Source organism: Mustela lutreola, chromosome 13, assembly GCF_030435805.1.
Source record: "Mustela lutreola isolate mMusLut2 chromosome 13, mMusLut2.pri, whole genome shotgun sequence".
In the NCBI taxonomy this organism is placed as follows: Eukaryota; Metazoa; Chordata; class Mammalia; order Carnivora; family Mustelidae; genus Mustela; species Mustela lutreola.
In genome coordinates this window covers 75,815,822-75,839,751 of record NC_081302.1, presented here as the reverse complement: position 1 = coordinate 75,839,751, position 23,930 = coordinate 75,815,822, and the positions used below count along the sequence as shown (strand labels likewise).

General features: G+C 46.5%; 1 protein-coding gene across 2 annotated transcripts in view; it reads right to left on the bottom strand.

Moving 5' to 3' along the window:
* The window catches only part of FLT1 (fms related receptor tyrosine kinase 1), a 177,076-nt gene extending 164,910 nt beyond the window's left edge, over nt 1-12,166 (bottom strand). The window contains exon 1 of one of the 2 annotated variants that reach the window (XM_059144865.1): nt 11,684-12,166. In XM_059144865.1, coding sequence (XP_059000848.1) covers nt 11,684-11,747 — 64 coding nt within the window. In that variant the 5' untranslated portion in view covers nt 11,748-12,166. The remainder of the gene's footprint in view (nt 1-11,683) is intronic. The other variant, XM_059144866.1, reaches the window with a different exon arrangement.
* Nucleotides 12,167-23,930: the final 11,764 nt, after the last annotated feature.

Genomic DNA, 23,930 nt, shown 5'->3' with positions numbered 1-23,930 from the left:
AAGAAAACAATACCATTAATCACAGACAAAATGCCATAACGAGAGTTTACACTACCTTCTCAAATTGTTTGTAATCTCCTCTAATACAACGCTGCTTTTCCAAGTGTTTACATCTACTTTTGGTTGCTCTAAGGCCAACTCAGAAAAAGGAAACAATAATAAAAAAAGCAAACAGTATATATATTACTAGTCCTTATAATTTCCATCCAAGGTACATATCCATTGGACCACATTTTCCACTGTTGGCTTGGAACAAACGATAAAAGGTGGCATGACAGGGTTTTTCGCAGATTTGGATGAACACAGCCATATTCTGGTGGACTGGAAAATTGTCCCTCTCCAAGAAACTGATCAAGGAAGAAGTAAAACACTTTTTCCTCTTTCCTCGACTTCTTGCTGGTTTGAATATCTGAAAGGAACGATCTAGCAGAGGAGAAGAGAGCCAAGGCACGACAGGGCTTGAAAGAAATGCTTCCATTTTGGGGGTGACTGGGTGGCTCAGTAGGTTAAACCCTCTGCCTTCAGCTCAGGTCATGATCTCAGGGTCCTGGGATCAAGGCCCGCATCTGGCTCTCTGCTCAGCAGGGAGCCTGCTTCCCCCTCTCTCTCTGTCTGCCTCTCTGCCTAATTGTGATCTCTGTCAAATAAATAAATAAAATCTTTAAAAAAAAAAAAAAAGAAGAAATAAATGCTTCCATTTTTGACAGTGTTATAAGGACTGTCAATCAACAAGGTAATTCATCAGGAAACCTAACAGTACAAAACCAGGACTATAATTAACCCTGCTGTGTATCTGAAAATTGCTTTGAAGAAAGAGACAAAGAAAGAAAAAAGAAATGAAAACCTGTGTTGTGTCCATCCTATAATGAAAAGTAACCCTCTCTAGGAAAATGCCCTTAGACAGCTGTGTTTTCCTCACAGACGTAAAGCAACCATTTCTATATCCCAGAAGCCAAACTCTTTGGTTTTCCTTCATTCCTAGATTTTGTCATTCTAGATACGTTGGGTACACGATGGCAGAAAGAGGACCATTTCAGAATCAGAATGACCTGGTTTGAACCCTGGGCTGGACACTTGTATGATCCTCAGTAAATCACTCAGCTTCCCCGAGCCTCGGGGTTTCAATATGTAATAAAGTTAGGAAGTGTGCACACTGGATAATTAGGAAGAGCCTGTGCTTAGGAAGGGCTCATCTCCCCTGCATCTCCCCCTTCCCCAGTGTGTGTGGGTCCTTCCCCTGTAGCCCAATCTCATTAAGAAAAAGCTCCAAGTCTTTGGAGTTTCTGAGACCTAAAAGGTCCACAGAGAGGTAAACATTTGATTCCTGAAAGCAATATACAGAGGGCAGCCCCGGCTTTCTCAGAGGACCTTTCTGACAAGAACTCTTCCAGAATCAAAGTGCTGGTTTGGCCCATCTGTCCTTCTACACAGTCTGATTAGTGTGAAGCCACAGGAGAGCAGTTTGAAAACCCATGTAAAATCATTTTTTTTTTTTTTTAGATTTTATTTATTTATTTGACAGAGATCACAAGTAGGCAGAGAGACAGGCAGAGAGAGAGGGGGAAGCAGGCTCCCTGCTGAGCAGAGAGCCCAATGCGGGGCTCAGTCCCAGGACCCTGAGATCATGACCTGAGCCGAGGCCAGAGGCTTAACCCACTGAACCACCCAGGCGTCCCTAAAATCATATTCTTAAGAAAAATAGGAATTTTTCATATTCATAAGAAGGCGTTCCTGGGTGGTTTCATCGCCTAAATGCCTGACTTTTGGTTTTGGCTCAGGTCATGATCTCAAGGTCATGGGATCAAGCCCTGAGCCAGGCTCCCCACTCAGTGCAGAGTCTGCTTGAGTTTCTTTCTCCCTCTCTCTCAGCCTCTCCCTACTGCTTTCTCTCTCTGAAACAAATAAATCTTTAAAAAAAAATTAAATTCTTATTGACATTGAGGATCCTTTTCGGACGTGAATTTTTTTGGAAGGTCCTGGATCAGAAAACCCACGTGGTCACAATCCCATTTTTTTTTTTTTTAAGATTTTATTTATTTATTTGATAGAGATTACAAGTAGTCAGAGAGGCAGGCATGGAGAGAGGAGGAAGCAGGCTCCCTGCTGAGCAGAGAGCCAGATGCAGGGCTCCATCCCAAGACCCTGAGACCATGACCTGAGCCAAAGACAGAGGGCTTAACCCACTGAGCCACCCAGGCGCCCCAGAATCCCGTCTTGATGGAGACTTCACTGGTGTCTGCCACACACAACAGTGGAACTTCCCAAGGCCACTTCAGGCTGGAGTAGCAGCGGCGTCCCACATTCTCGGGAGATGGCAAAACTCCAAGGAGAGGGAGTTTTGAAAGAAGGGGAAGACCGGCACATTCCCATCATACTCTTTTCTTTCTCCTGTTTTCATTTAGGCTGCAGGGCATGGCAGGTGGAGGGGGTCTGGGAGTCAGGCATAGCAGACCAGAATAATTCCAGCTTTACTTACCACTTCTGCGATCGGAGGGCAAATCGTTCATTTCTGTCAGCCTCGATTTCTTCATGTTTGAGAGTACTGTACCTACCTCTCGGGACTGAGTCAAATCCTATAGGTAAGTCAAAGGGCCTGACAATCCTTGGGGGTTAGGGCTCTCCTTTCCTCAAAGCATACAGCCTCCCCACATCTTCCAGAAGGTGTTTCATCAAAGATCCTCTGATACGAGTACAACAAAGCTGTGGACCTGCCCACCTCAGAGTCTGAGTGCCCGCTGTGCTTGCTTGCTGGGACCACATCACCCATCAGAGGCCAGCAGCTCCAACAAAACACGGTACCTTAACCGTGACCGATTTATGATTTAAGATTTATGGAATGGAAGCTCTTCCAGGGGGCCAGCTGCCTCAATCACAGGTAGTGTTTAGAAGGGCCAAGGAATTGTTTACTTTTATTTTCTTGGCCAGGTTTAAGAGCTTAAGAGCTAGACTGAAAAGAAAAAGCTACCCGTGCTGACAGTCCTTTGCGGGGAGTGGGGCGGGGGGGCGACGCGGACTGGAAAACACAGCCACCATATTGTACAGCTACTGCCTTCAAGAGAGAAGCCCTTTTCCACAGCCCTGGACTTTGGGTTAGGACCTGCTTTTACCAATCAGATGTGGAGGAATAGTGTCGTGGCAGTGGCCAAGTCCAGGCGTCCAAGGGCCTAGAGGCTTCCACAGTGACCCTCCTGGACCGCCCCTGCCTCTGAGTTCAGAAGTGTAAGTTACACAACTGAGTGGCCAAACACCAGGTGTGGAGGGAGACGACCCGGGGATGGCCAGCACCTAAGTCCCAGGGGCAATGCCAGCTGACGGACAGCGGCATGAGGGAGCCAGAGGAGACCCACCCAAACTCCTTATCCACAGACTCAGGCAGGCATAATGATTTACTGTTGAAGGTCATTAGTTTTGGGGCAACCTATATCATGGCAGCAGATGACGAATGCCTCCGTGACTCAGCCCCCCAGACGGTGATTCAGTGGTGAGTGCATGAAAGATCTGTTCCTTCCATATCTGAGCATCAAGTGCGCAAATGGCACATATGCCATTCGGCCTCGAAGGCCCCATAGGTACCCTGACATGCTCTCAGCGATGCCGCTGGGATTGTTGATGCTCAACAAGGAAGTTTCCAGCACATGGTTCGGCACAAGGGGAGGTCAGCTATCTTTCCAGACAAGCAGTGACTCCTCTCACTGAGGGGGACAGACCCCTGGTGCGCCATGAAAATCAACAGAACCAACAGGAAGAATTCAGCCACCCAAGTCAGGGGACACCGATTCCCAGCAAAGGAAATCTAGGCCAAGCAGCTCAGTTATGGGAGCAGAGACCCACAAGGCTGAGGATCCCAGAGGGCAGCAAGGTAGGCCTGAGGTACGCAGGGGCTCTGGACAGGTCAATGGCACGGCACCTTCCAACAGGACGCTGCAGACATTTACCAGTGTTTATCTGGAGGAAAGCCTGCGTGCTCCGAGGTGTCAGGCAGAGGAAGGCTACCATTAGCTCTGTTGTCTGGACCTGCAGTTTGGTTCCGGCTCCTAATTCACACCACCCCATTTGCCAAGAGGATCAAGCTTTCCTCGGAAGGCAATCTTGCCCCTCTCTTGGTTGCATGCTTCAAGCATTTGATCCTAATATTCCTTCTATCACGCTACTGACATACTCCTCCTGGCAAGAATTCTTGTAAATGGCTTCCTTTACTTTATTCTACGTCTAGGGAGGACTTGGAGCCTTTTACGGATTGGCACATGGGTCTCCCAGGTGGTCAGGCCTCTCCCACCAGCCCCTAGGGCAGTGGCTCTCCCACTATGGTCTCTGAATTGGGCGCACCAGCCACCCATGGGAACCTGTTCGAAATGCAAATTCTCGGCCCCACCCAGGCTACTGCATCAGAAACTCTGGGTGGGGCCCAAGCTCTCCAGGTGATTGGGACGGATGATAAAATATGAGGTTCTTAAGCCCCGGGCCGCCCACTGAAATCACCTGGGAGCTTTAAAAATGACCGATGCCTGGCTACCACTCAGGGGATTGTGATTAAATTGGTGAAGGGTGCAGCCAGGGCAAGGGATGTTTCAAAGCTCCCCAGATGATTCTAATGTAGAACCCACACTGGAGACCATGACCCTAGCCAAACACAAAGGGCTTCACAGAAATCAACTGGCAGATTAATTACTAATCAGGGTTTTGCTAAAGGTGGCCTTGAGTTTAAGTGGTTTCATATTTGTGTATAATGAAAGAAAAGGCTTTTCCTTTATATAATAAGGCTCACTTCGGGCTCCTTTCAACACGAGCATCTGATCATTGTTATAGCTTGGCTTGTGGGGACCACATGGGTGGGTCTGCGGCTTGAAAGGAAATTCATTCACACTCCATCAGTTAAATAGGTTAGAAGACCAGGCGGAGGAAAAGTGCCTGTAGGCACTGTGGTAATCTGTAAAAAGACTAAGGCATTTGCCAAGATTTGCAATAGGAGACAAAGAAGAATGAATATAAACACACTGGATTTCAAGCCAGTAAGAAGCCCAAAAAAACCTGTTGTCAGGGTAGCAGGACACAATGGGATAGCGATGCCTCCCTGACCACTAAGATTCCAGAGAAGAAGGACACTTACCTTCGTTGTGTAATGTCACCAACTAATTTTGTTCTAAAAGCAAATACCTCATAAAACTTTTACTTATGGCTGAAACCTATCTGTTTAATGCCATTTTTACTTTTTTTTTTTTTTTTCACCGAGTGTGTTATTTTCTAAGAACTTGATCTTGCCACCCATGATTTGGTTAACCATGGTATCCTTCCAGACCACCACCTCTGTCTCCTTGGATTACAGGTCTAAGCCACATCTAAGATTTTATAAAAAGAATCTTCAAGAAGGACACAGGTCTCCCAGGAGAAGACGGGGCACAAGCATAATGTGGGAGCCAGAAGAGGCTCCTGGCTGGCCCGGGTCTAGGCCCTTAGCCATCTTTTTTTAGGATGAAGATGAAAAGGTATTAGATCCTGACACCAGAGCTAAGAATCCTTTGCTAAAAATCTGTGCTTCTCCATTTTTAATGTGCAAAGAAAATGTCAGTGGACTTTATTAATACATAGGCTCTCTGATTCATTAAGTTCCCGGGGGCTGCTGCTGCTGCACCATGGAATACAGTCTGCGAAGCTTGTTTTGGATAATTCTGTGGGCATGTTCAGAGTGTGGGGGTGGGGCAGGGGGTGAGGCAGGGACCCCCAGGATCCCCATCATGGGATTCAGGTTTTTTAGAAGAACAGGTCTCACACTTTCCTAGTAGAGTGGTCCAGCCAGGAACAAACTTGCATAAAGGGTCAGGAAGAGCCCATCCCATGGAAAGAGGAACTCCGGCAGACTAGCCTGGTCCCATAGCAAATGGCCCTAATGGAAACGCAACATCAGGGCTGAGTGTGGTCAGGTCTCTGTCATTGGGTTTATATCACTGCCCAGCACGCATGGACTCAGGTTTGAGTCTACGAAAGGATGAGTAAGGCAAACCATAAAATCTGAGAGCACTGTTGTTTCTAAAAAATTGTATGCATAATACGCTGCTGGGCAAAACCGCAGCGCTACCTCATCCACAGAGGCTATGACAGAACTTCTGTGCAGACTGAAATCCAGCTTTGGTGGCTTCGAGTCCCCAGTGAAGCATGAAGACAAAAAAGAAGAGGATTACAGGAGAGAGGGATCTCAGAGGTTAAAGATCCTAGCTGATCTCCTACATCTTAGCCACTTGCTACAATGTCATCATTGCAGACCAACATTATCTCTTGGGAGCAAGGCTTCTAAGGAATACGCTGTAACTGAGGCCAACTGGACAGACGGGAGCACATTAATATAATGGGATAAATTCGTATCTGGCCCTGAGAGCTTTCTTCCTGGACATGGTAGCCTGGCAACATCACTGATTCATTCCAGCACTTACCGAGGGCCTCTGTGCTGGGCATATGCACTGGTGCCGGGAATCAGAGAGCAAGGGGACGAAATAGTAACGATGCAAGGTGAAAACAACTAGAAAGGGGTACGCATAAGGGTTCTATAGAGGAAGGCACCTATGGGAGCAGAAGAAACCACAGATTCCGTCTGCAGCTATAAGGAGGAACTCAAAGAGATGGTGACTGCGGAGCTTTGAAAGGCTTCTGAAGGCAGGGAAAGAGGAAATGAAGAAAGAGTGAAAGGGTCTTGAAGAAAAAGGGCATGAACACGGAGTGAAGAATGCACAAGGCCCATCCTAAGAATGGTGAGTAATTTCTTTGACTTGGGGAAGGGCTTGCATAGCTGTGTCACAGGGTGCGTGGGGGGAAGTGGTGAGACGAGGCTAGTCATGTAGGCTACAACTATTTAAACCACAGCAGTTCAAAAGAAGGGTCACAAGGAGAACCAATCTGCTCACCAAATCTGTCAGTGCACTACTAAGCAGCCGCAATTTTGGTATTCTTAATCTCAAGCCCTTGTGGGCTATATGAAAATAGAAGAAAATTCCACATTTGAGAAAGATCCTGACATTTTAAAAGAAACGTTGAGCGCCGTAATAATGTCCTTCAGCAAATGTTTGAACATTTCTACCCTGCTTGGGGTGGAGGAAAGACAGAAATGAAGAAAAAGTATTATCTGTACTGGGACCATCAGATGCTATGCCTGGGTCTGCTGCCATCCAGCTACTGAACTTGTTGGGCAGGGGTGGGGGTTGGGGGGGAACACTATTCTGGGCGGGTTTTCTCATCTCTGAAACGAGTATGTTTGATCTATGAGGTTCCACCTAGTCCTCACAACCTCTATGTCTGAGAGACAAGATCAGGTCTCGCAAGGAGCTCAAAATCAAGGAAAGGAGCAAGAATCAGATGTGGCTCTCAGGCATCCAGCTTACCGAGACTGATGGGAAATCCCCAGGAATTCTCGACACCCCCCCACATCCGCCCCAGCAGCAATGCAGGAAATCTAGTCCACTATCTTCAGCAGACTCAATGGAACCATTTCCTTAATGAAACCCCCTGCAGTCCCAGATGCTAAGCCAGAGGCTTTCCTCTCAATCCTTCCCTCAATTACCCCATTCCTCCCATTTCCTTCCCCTCCCTCAATCTGGTATAAAATCCAGTAATGTCATCAGCAGCATGCAATTTCCAAGGCACCCAAGTGTGTGAGGAATCAACAGTGATCCTGGAAAGCATTTGGCAAGAGATCTTGTCATTCCTTACAAGCCTCACCAGTATACTAAGACCAGTGGAATGGAAGGGACTATCCTCTTCTATTAAATTATTTAAAGCAATGCAACAGATGCTTTTAATGCTTTTAACCATTCCTCATAATATATTTTTGTTTAAAAAAAATTAGGTCTGGTGTCATTTCACAGTCCCTCCTCTCCTCTCCACAATGACCAATACTCTGAAAGGTTGTATTTACTTGATATCCAATAAACTCCCAACCGTGCAACTGCACCAAAAACCCAACGCCAGCAAGCTTTGCATTTAACACCCAAGTGCCAAGAGAGCTTCTTTCACTTTCTCTCCATTCTTATGTCCACTCGCATACACATCTCAGTTTGTTCTTGCTTTGCAGAACTTCCCAAACCCAGGGTAAACAGCAGGCACAACCCTGAAATGGGTTGGCTAACCTTCCTCCAGGACACTGCATCCCCCCCACCTTGGTCAATATAAAACCCATTTTTTGGCAACATATTTTCAACTGCTATATTACACACGTTCAAAGTAGATGTAGAATGTCTCAATACATTCAGTAAGAACAAAGTGATTATTTGGTTCCTTCTAAAAGATCATATAAAATAGGTCCAATTTTAAATAAGAGGCTTGCGTCCCTGTGGCAATCTGAAATTTTAAAATGAAGTTATTTTTAAATCAAATATGTGATAATTAACTTAAACAAACAAACAACAAGAAATTCTTCTGAGTTTAAAATGACTGATGGCCTTTTAGAAGAGGTAATGTAACCAGAGTCAGGAAGTAGAGTTTAGTTCCTAGAGTTAAGGATTTTGTTTGGAAAAAGAAAAAAAAAAAAAGAAAAAAGCCTATGATTACTACTGGTTCAGACAACCTAACAGCCTAGCTCTTGCAACCCATTAAAGAGCTAGTTAATCAGCTGGTGGATGAAAAAGAAAATGTAATGTGATTATTGATAGCAGGTGCTCTTATCATCCATTTTACATGCAAATGTGTAAGGGCAGGAGAAAAAGGGACACACCGTGTTCAGCCTACTCCTTGGAACCATTCACTGAGTCTTAAAGAATTGGAAAGGGGCATTAGAAATAGGTATCTATTCTAACTTCTGACTTTCACAGTGAAAACGAAAAATTCACTTAGAGTTCCCCAGGGAAGAAACTGGAGAGCCTATTATAGAATTTTCAACAGGGAAAGAAAAAACTTAAAATAACAATAAACAAATAAGGTAAAAATAGTAAGGAATAGATCAGATGACCACCTGTAGCCCATTGGCAACAGGACTCAACGGGGGGACCCTCCCCACGTGGACTGCCAGAAGTGCTAACTAATTAATAGTCCAAATATGCAATATGGAAAACCACTACCAAAAAAGTGTAGCTTTGTAAACCTTTGAGAAAACAACAAAAACTGCCATGTAAAATTAGCTTTACTATGAAAGATTTATTACATTGTATTTGGAAATGAGTATTATTTTCATGCACATTTCAACTTTGTATTATTAATGTAGATTTCCCTCACAAGATTCAGAAGTCATACATTTCCAGTTAGTTAGTTGTAAATATCAGCTGCTCAAAAACCCCCAAAAGATGGGGACAGAAACAAGGGGCCTGAGGCTTTAATCATGGACATAATGCCTTAAAAGTAAGAAAACTTTTAAGACTTTGAGCCAGAGTAAGAGAAGTATTCTTTTTAGAGGGAAAGATCGCAATACAGAGGACTTGAAAATACCCAAATTACTGTCATCTTTTCATTTCTCAGGATATTTGGAAGCAGGTAAATTTAACCTTTAGGGGGAAATACATTCTCTTTTTGTCTGACTGAGCTTCTGGTTATTTTATATCTCAGTGCATGCACACACCTTCACACACACTCAAAATATTAATAACTCACAAATATTCAAAGGCACCTGAAAGTGAGCAGACTCCTGATAAATCCACAGAGCAGAAACTTGGCCTCTTTCTGGATAACACTTCCCGGAGAAGCAGCCCCCGGCAGCCCCTCGGTTTAGTCTGAAAGCCCTGATGCAATTTACAAAGTAGGCAGCTGACTGTTGTTCTGTGGGTTCTCTGTTAACCACCCACAAGCCTGTGGTTTACAAAGCCATGCTTCAAGAATTACACCCTGGGACCACTGATAACCACAGTCCCTGACCCAGCAGGTAAGGAGGCTCTCACCTTGCTCATGTTTTGCCTTGCTTTCTTATAATAATACGTACACAACTTTTAAAAAATCAAACAAGAGTCTCAATGTTTCTGCCTCGTTTAAGGGAAATAAAATCTAAAAGAAAATTTCAAGAGAATCTTACTCAGGTTTCTGAAAAGCTTGCACGGATCTAAATTGGTCCTCATCACCAACAGAACTATACTTCATTGGTCAACCACGTTTTTGAAACAAAAGTAAAGATGTATTTGTGTGAAGCAGAAAAGCCAGTGAAACATATAACTTTTCCCTTCATTGGATACGCAGGAATTAACCTACATTTACCTTTACAGAACAGGTGAATGGACTTCAGAAGTTACTTCAGTGCTCTGAACAACTATACTTCAATATAAGTGACTTTTCAAAACAACAACAAAAAAAATACTTTTGAAAATGAAAAGCAATATTTCATATAATATAGCTATGTTACCGACTTCCCCAACTTACAGCGAGTTCCCAGACATGAGGGCTTTCTTTGCCTACCTTTCAGCTTAATGGTTTCGCCAACCTAATCGGAACCATTACATGTTTTTCAGAAACCGAAGATCTAATTAGTCTTCCCACTGAGAAAGAATGTTTTTTAACAGTTACTGCTTTGGGGGTTTAACAAGCATTTAAAAAAATTCGCTCAACCCAACTGACAATTACTGCAATAACTTGTTTGTTACTGTACTTTATTTCCTATTTTACCTATTCTCCAGAAATACGGCTCTCTGCGCCCATGAGGACTGAACCGGAGGGCTTGGCCACTCAGCCCCAATGGGCAGAAAAGACAAATCTGGGCCCCGAAGTCCCCTCGGGCTTCGACGCCCTGGTGCGGGGTAATCTCCGCACTACCGCGATATAACCTCCGGGGCCCCGGACTGTTTTGCCGCGCGTTTCTCGAATTCCCAGCAAAGGGGCGGACCTCGCCGTTTCCTCAAACTGCATCTTTTGGTCCAAATCTTCCTCTCTCTTCTCTGGGAATTTAAAGACTAGGCCCGCAATTCCGAAACTTAACGGTATTTGGGTTCTCCACTGCCCTGGCCAGGTTCACTCAGGTCGGCGACCTGGGCTGGACCGGCCGCAGAGGCCCCACCCGGGTGGCTGCGCGCGGCGCGCTCTGCCCGGCGGTCGGCAAGCGGCGGGGAGGAGCAGAAGCTGCTGAAACGTTCCTGGAGGCAATCGGGCCGGGGAACCCGAAGTGGGTCGAAGGATACCTTTTTGCCCTCTCATGGGATCTGCAGGCACGCGACCCCTTCCGAGGGGCTCTCCTCTTCCTCTCTGGAGGCACGACGTAGTGGCCGGTGCCCAACCTCGCCAACGCCCGGGCCTCAGCCCAGCCCCCAGGCAGTGTGGCGGGCGTTCTAGAAGCCACTGCTCCGGGCTCCCGTGGGCCCTGCCGACCCGCGCCAGGCCGCCGGGGAGCAGGCTGTGGGGGTCAGGCAGGTCCGGGCGCGCGATGCTCCCAGCGCCCGGGAGGGGAGAGCCGACTCGGCAGCTGGGCAAAGAGGCTCGGCCGCTGCAGCCGCAAAGGGGCAGCCCCAGGGCGGAACCGAGCGCGGCGCCGGCAGCCGTTCAGGGCGCCGATGCCCGCGGACCTCCGCCGGCGACTCTCCGAGACGCCTGCACTTGCCTGCCCAACGGAAGAGAAGGGCGCCGCGGCCCCAGGCGTGCCCACGACAACTGGCGTCCCAGGCTCCCAGCGAGGCTCGCTCCTCGCGGCTGCAGCTTCACCTCCCCGCGTGCACCCGGCCCCAGACCCAAGGGTGTGCCCGCCCGCCGCCCCGTGCCGGCCCCGCGCGGGCTTCTGGTCCCGACCTCGCCTCACCTGTAAGCAGCAGACCGCCAAGCAGCGCGCACAGCAGGAGACCGGTGTCCCAGCAGCTGACCATGGTGAGCGCGACGCGGCCTGCTCGCCCGCTCCCCGCGCCGCTCGCGGGCCACAGACCCACAGCCGCCCGAATCTGCCTCCTCGCGCTCCGGCCCTCCGCCGCGAGCGCCCCTCTCCGCGGCTCCCACCAGGGGGACAAACACTTCCCCGGGTAATCCTCGCAGCTCGGCGTCCTCTGGCCGCTGCGCTCCAGTCCCGGAGCCCGCTCCGAGCCGCCGCTGCCGCTGCCGCCGCCGGGGAGGAGCCGCGAGGAGTGTCCGCCCGACGCGCTCCGAGCCTTCAGCGGACCTCGATTAAGAGGAGCCGAGGGCGGGGGCGATTTATAAACTTTCCCCAGCCCACTTCCTACCCCGGCACCTCCTTCCAGTGACGTCAAGGGGTCCCCCACCCCTCATCCGCCTCCCCACCTACCCTCTTCCTCCGGGACCTGATTCCCTACGGTTATCAAGAGGGGCGGGAACCGCCGGGGTGGGGTGGGGGGGTAGTTGAGGGCAGAGCGCGCGTCGGGACGGAGCGCGAGCGCTCGTGGGGAGGCGCTGGCTACTCCGTCCGGAGGCGGCCCCGGCAGGTTCAGGGTCCTTGCTCCCGGCCCTCTGCCCGGGTCCCTTCCTCCTTCCCTTAGCGCTCAGGAAATCCTTGCAGTCTCCCTCCCTCCTCCAGGCTTACTCAGCCTTTGGGGGCCGCCCGAAGCCGGGAAGGGGGACCGGGCAGGAGCTCCGCCGCCCAGCCCCGGGGGCGGAAAGTCCGATCCGTGGGAAGCTGGCCGCGTCTCCGTGAGTGTCCTTGGCAAGGAGGATCTAGGCGCAGCCCGGCTCCCTCCTCTTCCTTGTTCTTGCCGCCTGGTCTAGCTGCCCCAGACCCCCCAGATCGTCCCCAGACGTCTAGGAAGGCGCCGAAGACCCTCTGCACAGGGACTGGACCTGGAGCATCTGAGGGGACCGGACGCTTGCCCGGCACCTTCGAGAAGACAGAGGACCCTCTCAGGTCCCTGGGGAGGACGTCTGTGTCTCTTTCGGCGGCAGAGATGCACCCGCCCAAGTCATTTCCTAAACCCTGTGCTTCCTAGAAGCAGCACAACGAATAACATCAAGATACCTTTTAAAAAGCTGAGGCGTGAAACTGCTCCTGCAACTTGTAAGGGTCGAGCACTTGAGCTTTAGTTCCTAAGGTCTTGGGGGGGGGATCTTTCGGATGGCATCTTGCTACGCAAGATGAGTGACTGCTGCTCTTCGAACAAAACCCGATGAAGTTGACTTGAGGCACTAGATCACTCGCGATGACACTAATTCCACGTTGTTCCTCAATTATGTCTCCATTACCTCAAAGGCTGAAATCGTCCTAGACTCCACTGAGCAGCCCAGTCTTGTCTTTATAAATACCGCTGGTTTGAAAAATAGTTCTATTGGAATAGTTCTATTCATCTGCCAGATGGTTGGTCTTGATAAAAGAGACTGTGATGGCTCCTAAACGGGACCAGCGACTCTTCCTGTAGGACTGGACTACCTCCCTGCCTGGGAAGGGTTGGGCAACCCAAAGTTGCCACACCTATAGGCTGCCAGAGCAAGGGAAGACAGGTCCCCGCCACCCGCTGCCCCATGCAGGCAACTTGCAAACCCACACCTGGTGCCTTGGAGCCTAAGTCGCAGACCCTCACCGCTGGTGGTTGGGAAGAAAGGACAACCGCGTGTGGAGTCATGGCTCCCTGCCAGCTTCACTAGCCTTCTCTGTGTTTCCAACATACCTCACCATTCTCCCTGGCTCCTTTTCTCTGCCTCCCCCAAACCTCGATCATGGACCCATGAGCAAATAGTATTATGAATTATTGGAAGCTGACAGCTGATCCTTCTCAAACACCATCCAGGAGCGCGGGAAAAGCCGTGTTCCTCTGCCTCACCTCAGAGCTGCTTGTCACTCCCAGGCTCCCTCCCAAGGAGAAGCCCTCAGCATTGGCTTTCTGCAACACCTCCCAAGGGCCAGGCAGTGTGTTGGGGCTAAAAGCATTGGGATGGGAAGACACCATCTCTGCCTTCTAAGGAGCTTAGAATCTGGAGAGGAGGTTGACAGGTAAAGAGGCCATGACAATACGGGCATGGACCACAGTGTGGAGAGGGGTTTGAGTCCTCATGGGTGCAGAGAAGAGGTGATCTGCCCTGGGAGATCAGGAGGGCTTCTCGGGGACAGGCACTTAGCTGACTCCAGAGGAAAGTAGCCCATAGTACAACCTACGAACATGTAATTGAACTTTAAAAATGTCATTTGATTTTGTAAACACCCAGAGAGACAAGCACCTTATATACCTGCTGTATATTAATTACATCAGTACATATAGATTATCTACTCTGCGTTGAGTTTATTTGTAAAGCCACAAGTATTTGATGGACAACTGAAACAGCCTTCATAATTTTAAGATGCCACCCCACAGTGCTAATATGTTGTTCAATTACTTGAATTTAAAAGAGAAACGAGTAAATAAATAAAGCTTAAAAAGTCACGGTCAAATCAATCTAACTTCATTTACGCCCAAATTATTCAGCATTAAGAGTGATCCTCCTCAAATTCCTCAACTCTCCTTCTGGAAAGTTGCAAGCTTTTAATTATAGTCAGCAGTTTGCTTCCTGCTTCTTATTTTGGCAGCCGTGTTAGCCTCCTCACAAAGAATTCAAGATCCTACAAATTGTTGCAAGGTTTTGTTCATGATTTTATTTTTAGCTTAAATTTTAGTATTTAGTTAAGCGAATATCTAAGCAAAATTATGGGGAATAAAGGTTTGGCTCTCAGCTCCCCTGCCTCCAAAGAGATAATGCCTTTGAATGAGAATGGGTTATTGGCACTCTTCTAACTGAACCATTAACCAAAGCGGTTTTATAGATAATCGTGATGGAAAAGATCAATTTCAGCATGCCTGGTGGGTATAAAAAGCTATTGAAGTAGACTATCTACTTGCTTCCTGCTCGCATACAAAAGAACATTTCATCTCCTGCAAAACCAGACACTCTCTCTTGTTATCAGCTACAAACATTCTCTTGAGGATTCTTTCTAGTCCCCATTCAGAGGCTCAGTGCTGGTCAGACCGACAGCTTTAATATTCAAGACTGAATAATAGTGTGGAAGCACCAGTGGGAGAGACAGGAGGGAAGCCAAGGCCTCACCTTCCTACAGAGGACCAAGAGTGGAGCGACTCAGCTTCTCAGAACCAGGGCTCTATCAGGAATTTCACCCTCACCTGAGTGAGGCAGCTTCAGCGCAAAGACAAATGATACTCTGCGGCTACACACCACGGAGCATAAATGTGTATGGCTGGTTACAGAACCAAATGATCTTATAAACCCTCTGTGTTATATGAAAACCCCCCACCTGGCCATGCTTCTTCATTCGATAGTTAACCTGGTCAAAGAAGCCTGTAGGGAACCCTGCTGAGCTCACCAGGCAGGCGCACTCAGGGTTTGATCTGACAGATGCTGCTAAGCTCTGCTCCAGTTCCAGAGGGGACATTGGCTGCCAACATCCTTACTCTTCTCCTTTCTGTTCCGCGGGCTTCTCTCTCTTCCTGGGCACCTGCTCTTCCCATAAGTTGGTGCTGCTGTTGTTTATCTCGCTTGGGTTTATTCAGGGTTTTGGCTTCTTTTTGAGGCTGGTTCGCAGTTCGCAGAAGGTATGTCCAGGGAAATTAACAGGGGTGGAGTGGAGAAAGAGGGAGGGGCCCAAGAGAACTCCAGGGATCCAAGGAGGACTTGAAGATAGTAAGCGTTCCCAGGATGGGGACATTGGGAGGGTGCTAAGGAGGGGGGAAAGAGGGAGAGCAAGGAGGGGAGGGGGGAGGGTTAAGGGGAGAAGAAAGGTGAGGAAGGGTGTGAGGGTAGAGGAGAGAAGGGGAGAGGAAAAGGAGGGGAGGGTAAAGGAGGGAAGAGGGGAGGGAGGATAAGGGAAGAGGAGGGGAAGGGGGTGGGTGAGGGAGAGAAGGGGAGGAAGAGAAGGGAGGAGGGGTGAAGTAGAAAGGGAAGGGATGAATGAGAGAAGGGGAGGGAGAGCAAGAGAGGGGGTAAGGGGGGGAGGGGGAAAGAAGAAACGGGGGAAAGGGAAGAAGAGGAGCTGAAGAGGACCTGGGGATGAAGGAGAGAAAGGGGAGGCAGAAGAGGACGAGGGGGAGGGAATACCAGCTGGGGAGGTGAGCACGGAAGGGGAAGAAGGGGAGGGGTACGAAGGGCTTGGCTTCAGGCGGGCTGAGGGGAGTGGGCAATTAAAAGCAACCCACTTGTTAAAGCGTCTGCCTTCAGCTCAGGTCGTGATCTCGGGGTCCTGGGATCGAGCCCCGCATCGGGCTCTCTGCTCAGCGGGGAGCCTGCTTCCCTTCCTCTCTCTGCCTGTCTCTGCCTACTTGTGATCTCTCTCTGTCAAATAAATAAATAAAAATCTTTATATAAATAAATAAATTAATTAATTAATTTAAAAAAGCAACCCACTTTATTGCCTCTTGGGCCAAGGCAGGGTTTGAAGTAATAATCATCAGATTGGCATACCCTAACACTGGGCAAAAATCTTATACATCTAAATGTAATGTCTGAGTTTTGTGTAATGGCCGGGCGATGAGTAAGAGGTTTATTAAAAGCCATGGTCCTCACTTCCACTTGAGTAAGTAGGGGGTGACCAGCAGAGCTATCCATCTTCGACCTTCCTTTTTCAAAAGTTCTCCTAACCCCAGGCACAGCCTCAGGGCAGGTCTGCTGGCAGCTTCTGTGGAAGACCATCCCTTTCCTTCCTGCCTCTCTTCCAGGCTCCTCCCAGACGTACTTCTGTCTCAGCTGCTGCAGAAGTCACGGAGAAACCGGGGCCACTCTGCCCAAGCCCAGGGACCCATCTGAACCAGAAGCCAGCGGGAATGCAGAAACACGGGGGGCGGGGCGGGGGCGGCAATATTCTAAGTCATCAGCCGATGTGAAACTGGCAAATCTGCCTCTGTAGGAAAGTGAGACCCCTCCCCCTGTCGGACCCCCCCTCCCCGCCCCGCAATTTCACCTAACCCTATGGTGAATGGAAAAACTGAGTATCCCCTGTGGCTTTAGGTCTTTTTCTGTTGAAAAACGGATATTCCATAAAACCGAGTTCTAGCTAAATGGAGAGCACAGCTTCCAATTAGCACTTGAAAGACACATTGTAAACTGCATTCTGCCAATTTTTAGACTGTTAGATAACGTTGTGTCTAAACGTTTATAATGAAAATTTCCTCAGGATCACTGTTTCTGTAGTTCAGAGTACAACTCCTGCTTATCAACATAAGAGAAAAAAAGTGAGGGTCAAGATATGACAGACAAATCTTGCTTTTGACAAAAATCGTATCAATGTCCAAAGCATCAACTCAAATATTAGTGTGAAATATTTACATTTCTTGCTGAAATGTAAATCCCAGCTAAATAAGTTTATTATTTAATAAAACTTATTAAAAGTTTAATTTATTAAAATTAAAATATTATTAAATAAAATTATCTTGTATCACTGACTAATGTAATCACAAATGACAGTAGAACATCTGAGATTTGCTTCAAAATTATCCAAGAAGAGGGAACCTGGGTGGCTCAGTTGGTTAAGCAACTGCTTCAGCTCAGGTCCTGATCCTAGAGTCCAGGGATTGAGTCAGGCATTGGGCTCTCTGCTTGGTGGGGAGTCTGCTTCTCTCTCTGACCCTCTCCCCTCTCATGCTCTCTCTCTCTCTCAAATAAATAAATATAATCTTAAAAAAAAAATTATCCAAGAGGAGTAAGGATGAAGCACGTTAGGACATATATTGATAATGTGAAGCTGAGTCATGGGCATATAATTTATATACATTTCTTTTTTTATTATGTGTTTTTTAAAAGATTTTTACTATTATTTTTTAAGTAATCTCTATGCCCAATGTGGGGCTCAAACTCACAATCCTGAGATCAAGAGTTGCATGCTGTACTGACTAAGCCAGCCAGACCCCCCTCTTATGTATATATTTAAAGTGTTTTCTTAATAAAAATACTTTTTTCTTTCCTCATCTGAAATTGAAAACACAAACTATCAGGCACCTGGGTGGCTCACTTGATTAAGCATCTGCCTTTGGCTCAGGTGGGACTGAGTCCCACATTTGCTTCTCCCTCTGCTTCTGACACATTCTCTCTCTCTCTCTCTCTCATGCTCTCTTTCAAATAAATAGATAAAATATTAAAAAAGAAAGAAAGAAAGAAAGAAAAGAACACACAAACTATCAGCTCAAACTAAGTTTTAGGATCTGAGCATAGAAAAAACTAGAGAGAAAAGAGGGACGGTGACCAGAACTTTGGTGTCATGGATAGTCGTGAGGAAATGTGTCCTTGGCATGAGTTTCCAACAAATCCAAAGTTCGCTGATAAAGAAGTATGAATAAATGTAAAGCAATCGCAGAGGAGACAGCTTACAGTTTTAAAAATCCTCTTGATTTGAAAACTACAGCTGTGTTGAGAAGTAACCCAGATAAGTAGAAACAAGATCAAAAATGAAAAAGAAGAGGGGCGCCTGGGTGGCTCTGCCTTCGGCTCGGGTCATAATCTCAGGGTCCGGGGATCGAGCCCCCGAGTCGGGCTCTCTGCTCAGCAGGGAGCCTGCTTCCCTCTCTCTCTCTCTCTCTCTGCCTGCTTCCTTGCCTACTTGTGATCTCTGTCAAATAAATAAATAAATAAATAAATCTTTAAAAAAAAAAAGAAAAAGAAGAAAAGAAAATAGGAAAATCTCTTAGGAAAATACTATCTAATGACAAAGAAAAGAAAAATGCACCAGTTTTGAAAATCCATTTTCTTCATGATATTTATTAAAATTTATTAAAGATGGTACATGGTAATATTATTTATTGAAAACTGTGTTTTTAAAGAAAGGGATTTTTTGGAAAGCATCAGAGACAATTTTAGAAACAGGAAGACAATATTGCAAGATAATTGACCATTTTTTCTAGAACGTATGAATAAGAGAGGTTCCAATGGTTAGAGAAAGAAAGAGATTCCACAAGACTGACTGGTGGAGATAAAAGGTAAAATTATAAAATGTTAGCGTACAAATGGACTTCGGAGATGACTTACTTAACCACCTGATCTGATGGCGGAAAAGAGGCATAGAGGCCATATGCTTGGACTCACCCCTGAGCAGTCCCCACCCCCTCCCCAGCAGCCCCCTCATGTTCCCTCCCAACTCCTGCCCTTCTGGTCTCTTAAACCCAAGCCTAGCAGACAGAAGGAAAGAGCTGGTTCCTGTAGCCCCAAACTTCATCCACTGGGTCAGTGTGGGATGATCTAATCAGTCAGGGGAAGGAAGGATGGTTCTGCCTGCAAGTCAGTTCATATCGCAGTCAGATGAAGGTCACCACCTTTGGGTAGAAGGTCACCTGAACCCAGAAAGCAACATAAAACTAAGTAGAGAGCAAAGAGCCCCTTCTGGTATGGGGCAGCTTCCAGCCCTCCCTCCCCCTTGCTGGGTATGTGACCTTGAGCAAACCACTTCACATCCCTGGGTCCGGCCCTTATGCTTTAGAGCAAGGATAACATAATATGGTTGCTGGGAAGATTAAAAGAGGAATCCAGAAAAGAATTTATCATAGTACCTGGATTGAAATTAACACTGAATAAATGTTAGCTGTTATTACCTTAGCAATGCCCTTCTGCAGGTTCCCTCACTAATCTTCCCACACCTGCAGTGGGGTTGACCTTCCTGCCCTCAAATTCCAGATCTCCCTTGGGACTGGGCCTTGAATGGCCTAACCAATTGTCTATCCTTCCTAGCTTTGTCCCTATAGGGTAGACCCTCTTATCCTTACTCTTAGGCAGTGCTGGAGACCCTGTCTCCTCTTGGACTTCAGGTGTTCCCTGATGTTTAAAGTCTCCAGTTGCTGACCCCATCCTCTGGACTAGGAACCCTCCGCTGTCTATCTGCTGGAACCTGACCCTGAGTAACTGCTGCATTTCCTAGCCATCCCCTGTGGGGACCAGGTCATACTGTCATGTTTTCCTGTTTCCTTTCCTTTCCATTCTGCCCTGGTCCAGCTGCCCATTCTTGCTCTCCATGGGTCCCTATTATTGAAGTTTTAGCACAAAGTTCCCCGCTTTCTGTAAGAAAACCCATCAGCTCCTTTGATAAGCAAAAGCCATAATCCACCAAGGTGAATAGCGATGGGAGAATCTCACCTGGGAGAAGGCCTCCCCATTCTCCTCTCCTAAAGAGATCTCCTTTCCTTGAGTTTCCCACTAATCGCCACTGTCCCCATGGAGTTGCCCCTGCCCCACATTGCGTGTGTGGATCAAAGCTCCCTTTAACTTCCTTCAGCAGAGCTGAAACTGACTATAGTCAACATCAGGACCCTACCAAAGGCTCCGACCGATCAGCAGAGGATGACTCCTGTCTCTCCAGAGCCCAAGGGATGTTTTCTTCCTGTGCCTCTTCAATGACTCCACATGATCAGATTGAGCTCTGGGCTCAGGAAGAATCCACAGATAAGGGACTACAGTAAAAAACCTAGAGGAGGCAGAAGGTGACAGGCAGTTGACCAGCCGGGGACCTCCTGTGACCACAGTTCCTCCTGCCTCGCTGGGCAAGCTGTGGTTTGCTTTTGCTTATTTGGTTCCCTGTGCTTGAATTGTTTTCCAGCTTTAAAAAAAAAATGGTAGTGTTGGAGAAAAAAGGTAGAAATCCTGTGATTTCAGTATCTAGAAAGAGCAGCAATGATAAACAACCACTTCAAGGATGATTTTAGTTTAGAAAAGCCCCAGTGACTCATCTCTTATAAATGAAGAAAATGAAGTCCCAAAGTATGAAGTGATCTATCCTATGAAGGCTACGTAACTCTCAGTGGTAGGGCAGTATGAGAAACCAGATTTTCTTCTCTGGCCACGGCGTCTGGCTTTGCAGTTGAAGAGTAACTTAAAAACACAGTATTTTGTCATGTGCGGCACTTTTCATCAGCAATAGTGTTAGGCAATTTAAGGAGTCTGACCACACCTAGAAGTCGGAAAATTTGCCACAGGCTACCAGGAGTACCATTGGCTTAGAGGAACCCTCTAGGACCATGAAGGAAATTTCCAGAATGTTGGCCTGGTCCCTTGACACCAAAATGAAGACCACCTCTGACCACGAAGGAGGACAGAGTTTCTCGGTCTCAGGAAGAAGGTAAATTAGGAACCCAGGGAACCCACCCAACAAAGAGCAAAGGCACACACCACAGCCTAGATTTGGAGTCCATGAGGACCGTTGATGTGTTGCTCCCTGCAATCGTCCTCAGGGAGTGCTGGAAGACTGAAAGAACAAGGTTTCTGTGGGATCCATGAGACCTGTAACATTCAGGAATTTAATTACAGACTGGAATCCAAGTCCTTTACGGTATCCAAAGGACTGGCTGTCATTTGCTTATACTGGACCTTCCGCCTGCCTGTGATGCGCCTTGACAATTTCCTTCCGCCAGCATGTGATGTACACTGACAATTTCCATCCGTCTGTTCTTCTCTTACCCACAGTCCAAGTCCTGGTCCAAGTACCATATGCACTGTGAAGACTTTCCTGAGCACTCTGGTCAGCCCGATCCCTCTCTCCCTTGCACTCCCCTAGAATGCAGAGCTCTGAATTTTTATCTTGTACTGTCTTATTTAGAAACTATAGGGAACTGCAAAGGGACGTCTTTAGGCAGTTAAATGCTTGTTTAAAAAGCAAATATAATGTGATTCACAGACCTGTACCCCTGGGGATAAAAATATATGTTTATAAAAAATAAAAAATTAATTAAAAAAAAAAAAAGCAAATATAATGCATATCCTGGTTCGGCATGCTTCAGTTGCAAGTAACAGTAATACCTGACTGAAATGAACAAACAATAAAGACAAAATGTAATTATCTCATATAGCAAGGAGTCTGGGAAGGCAGTTCCAGGTTGGGTGGATATGCGATAATCTCACAATGTTACAAAGTACCCAAGCAACCTGTCTCATTCTTTCTGCTCTGCCATCTCCGATATTGCTTATGGTCTCAAGTTGACTTGTGCAACTATATTCAAAGTAGGCAGTGGGGCAAAGAGGTCGGCTCCTAGCTGGCTCTTAACCTATTAAGTGAGAATCTCCCAGGAGCTACCCAGCAGATCCCCCTTTATGTCTCATTGGCTAGAAATGGGTCACATGTCAACCTTTAGACCAATCATTGGCAGGGGGGAGTAGATTTAACTTGACTGGCTTCAGCCAGTCAGGATTAGTTCTCATTCTCACCCCTGCCTGACCCACACGTACTGGGCAGGATGCTCTGTCTCCTAAAATAAAGGATCTCCTTTCAGCTCCCACCAACTAGACCAACGTTGTGGTGGAGGGTGGGGTGGGGGCGAAGGGGTCTCTTAACAACCAAAAGAAAGACACATCATAGTTTATATAAGCATCAGTGTCAGCTGCAATGAAAATATGGATAGTCACCGATATACGATATGTAAGAGCCATAAAAATCGACTTTCCTAAAATATGGCATACATCATGTCACTTCCCACATGGAAAACTGCCGACTGTATCCAACTTTTGCCTATTACGGTAGAGAAGCAGTGACCTTAACGTGGGATCAGAGGAATTGATTTAGTGTGCTGGATAGCATGACTTACTAGTTATGTGGATAAATTAATTCACTTTCTTGAGCCTCAATTTCCTCATTTGTTTAAAATAGTGAATTGGAGTCGATTCATCTCTTTCAGTTCCAGTCCCCTGTGAGTCCCTTTTGACTTTCAAGGCTTCCTCAAATCTGGCCAGACATATATATTTAATCATATTTCCTGCTTAGTTATTTCTATTAAGATTCTTACTTCCTTTATGCTAGCCCATTCATTGCCTCAGAACACACTAGGTCCGTCTTTCTTTCTTTCTTTCTTTCTTTCTTTCTTTCTTTCTTTCTTTCTTTCTTTCTTTCTTTCTTTCTTTCTTTCTTTCTTTCTTTCCTTCCACAAGCATCATTGAATGCCTGTCAAGTTCTAGGCATTAGATGACAGCAATTCTCTAGAAAATGGTAGAATCAGAACCAAGAGGGACTTGGGTCTCTGGATGACACAGAGGAAACCCTACATCACCTATTTCTTCTAGATTGTTTCATGAGAAAAAAAATAATATACCTTTTTGTCTTTTTTTGAGACACTGTATTTTTTAATCCCTTAGCCTATGCACTACTCCTAAGTCTCTCCTGATTACTTGTTATGGGCCGAATGGCATTGCCTCAAAATGCACGTTGAAATCCTAACTTCCAGTACCTCAGAATATGACTATATTTGGAGATAAGTTCCTTTAAGAGATAACTAAAGTTAAATGAGTTCATGGGGGGGTTAATATAACTAGTGACAAATATAACTGGTATCCTTATAAGAAAAAAAAAATTGGACAGAGATGGAAGACCATGCAAAGACACAGGAAAAAAAGATGGCCAACTATAAGCCAATGAGAGAAGAAGAAACCAAACCTACCAAAACCTTGAAAAACCTACCAAAACTTGTGGCCTCCAGAACTGTGAGAAGATGAATGTCTGTTGTTTAAGCCACCCAATCTGTATTACTTTGTTACAGTGGTCCTACCAGACTAATAAGCTACTTCTACCTGACTGCTTTCTTAATTCTTAAAACTACAATTTTATCTTCTAGTTGAAAACACACAGCTTAAATCTTCTCCTCCTCACACCTTTTAAAAATTTCACTAAGGGTAGGGAACATACCTTAAACTTTTGTAGGAAGTTCTATTGCTATTGTAATTTTGAAACCAAAAGCTAGAACTGGTAAGGAAAAAAAAAAAAGGAAGAAAACAAATATATGTATATAGATAGATAGATAGATATAGATATATAGATAAATACACACACACACACACACACACACACACACACACACACACACACAGTAATAATAACGACAAAGGAGCCAAGCAACAAAGTGGCTAAATCTACAGGTACAGTGTGGTGCTTTTAAAAAAATCATAAGAAAACGCTGGACCATGGTATGCAAATCATTTTGATAGCTTAAGTGAATTTGACAATTATTTATAGGGAAAAAAATACAAAATTAGACTGAAGAGATGTCTTGGTTAAAATGAGAGATGAGGGGCACCTGGGTGGCTCAGTGGGTTAAAGCCTCTGCCTTCAGCTCAGGTCATGATCCCAGGGTCCCTGCTATATTCATTGCTCTCTGCTCTCTGCTCAGCAGGGA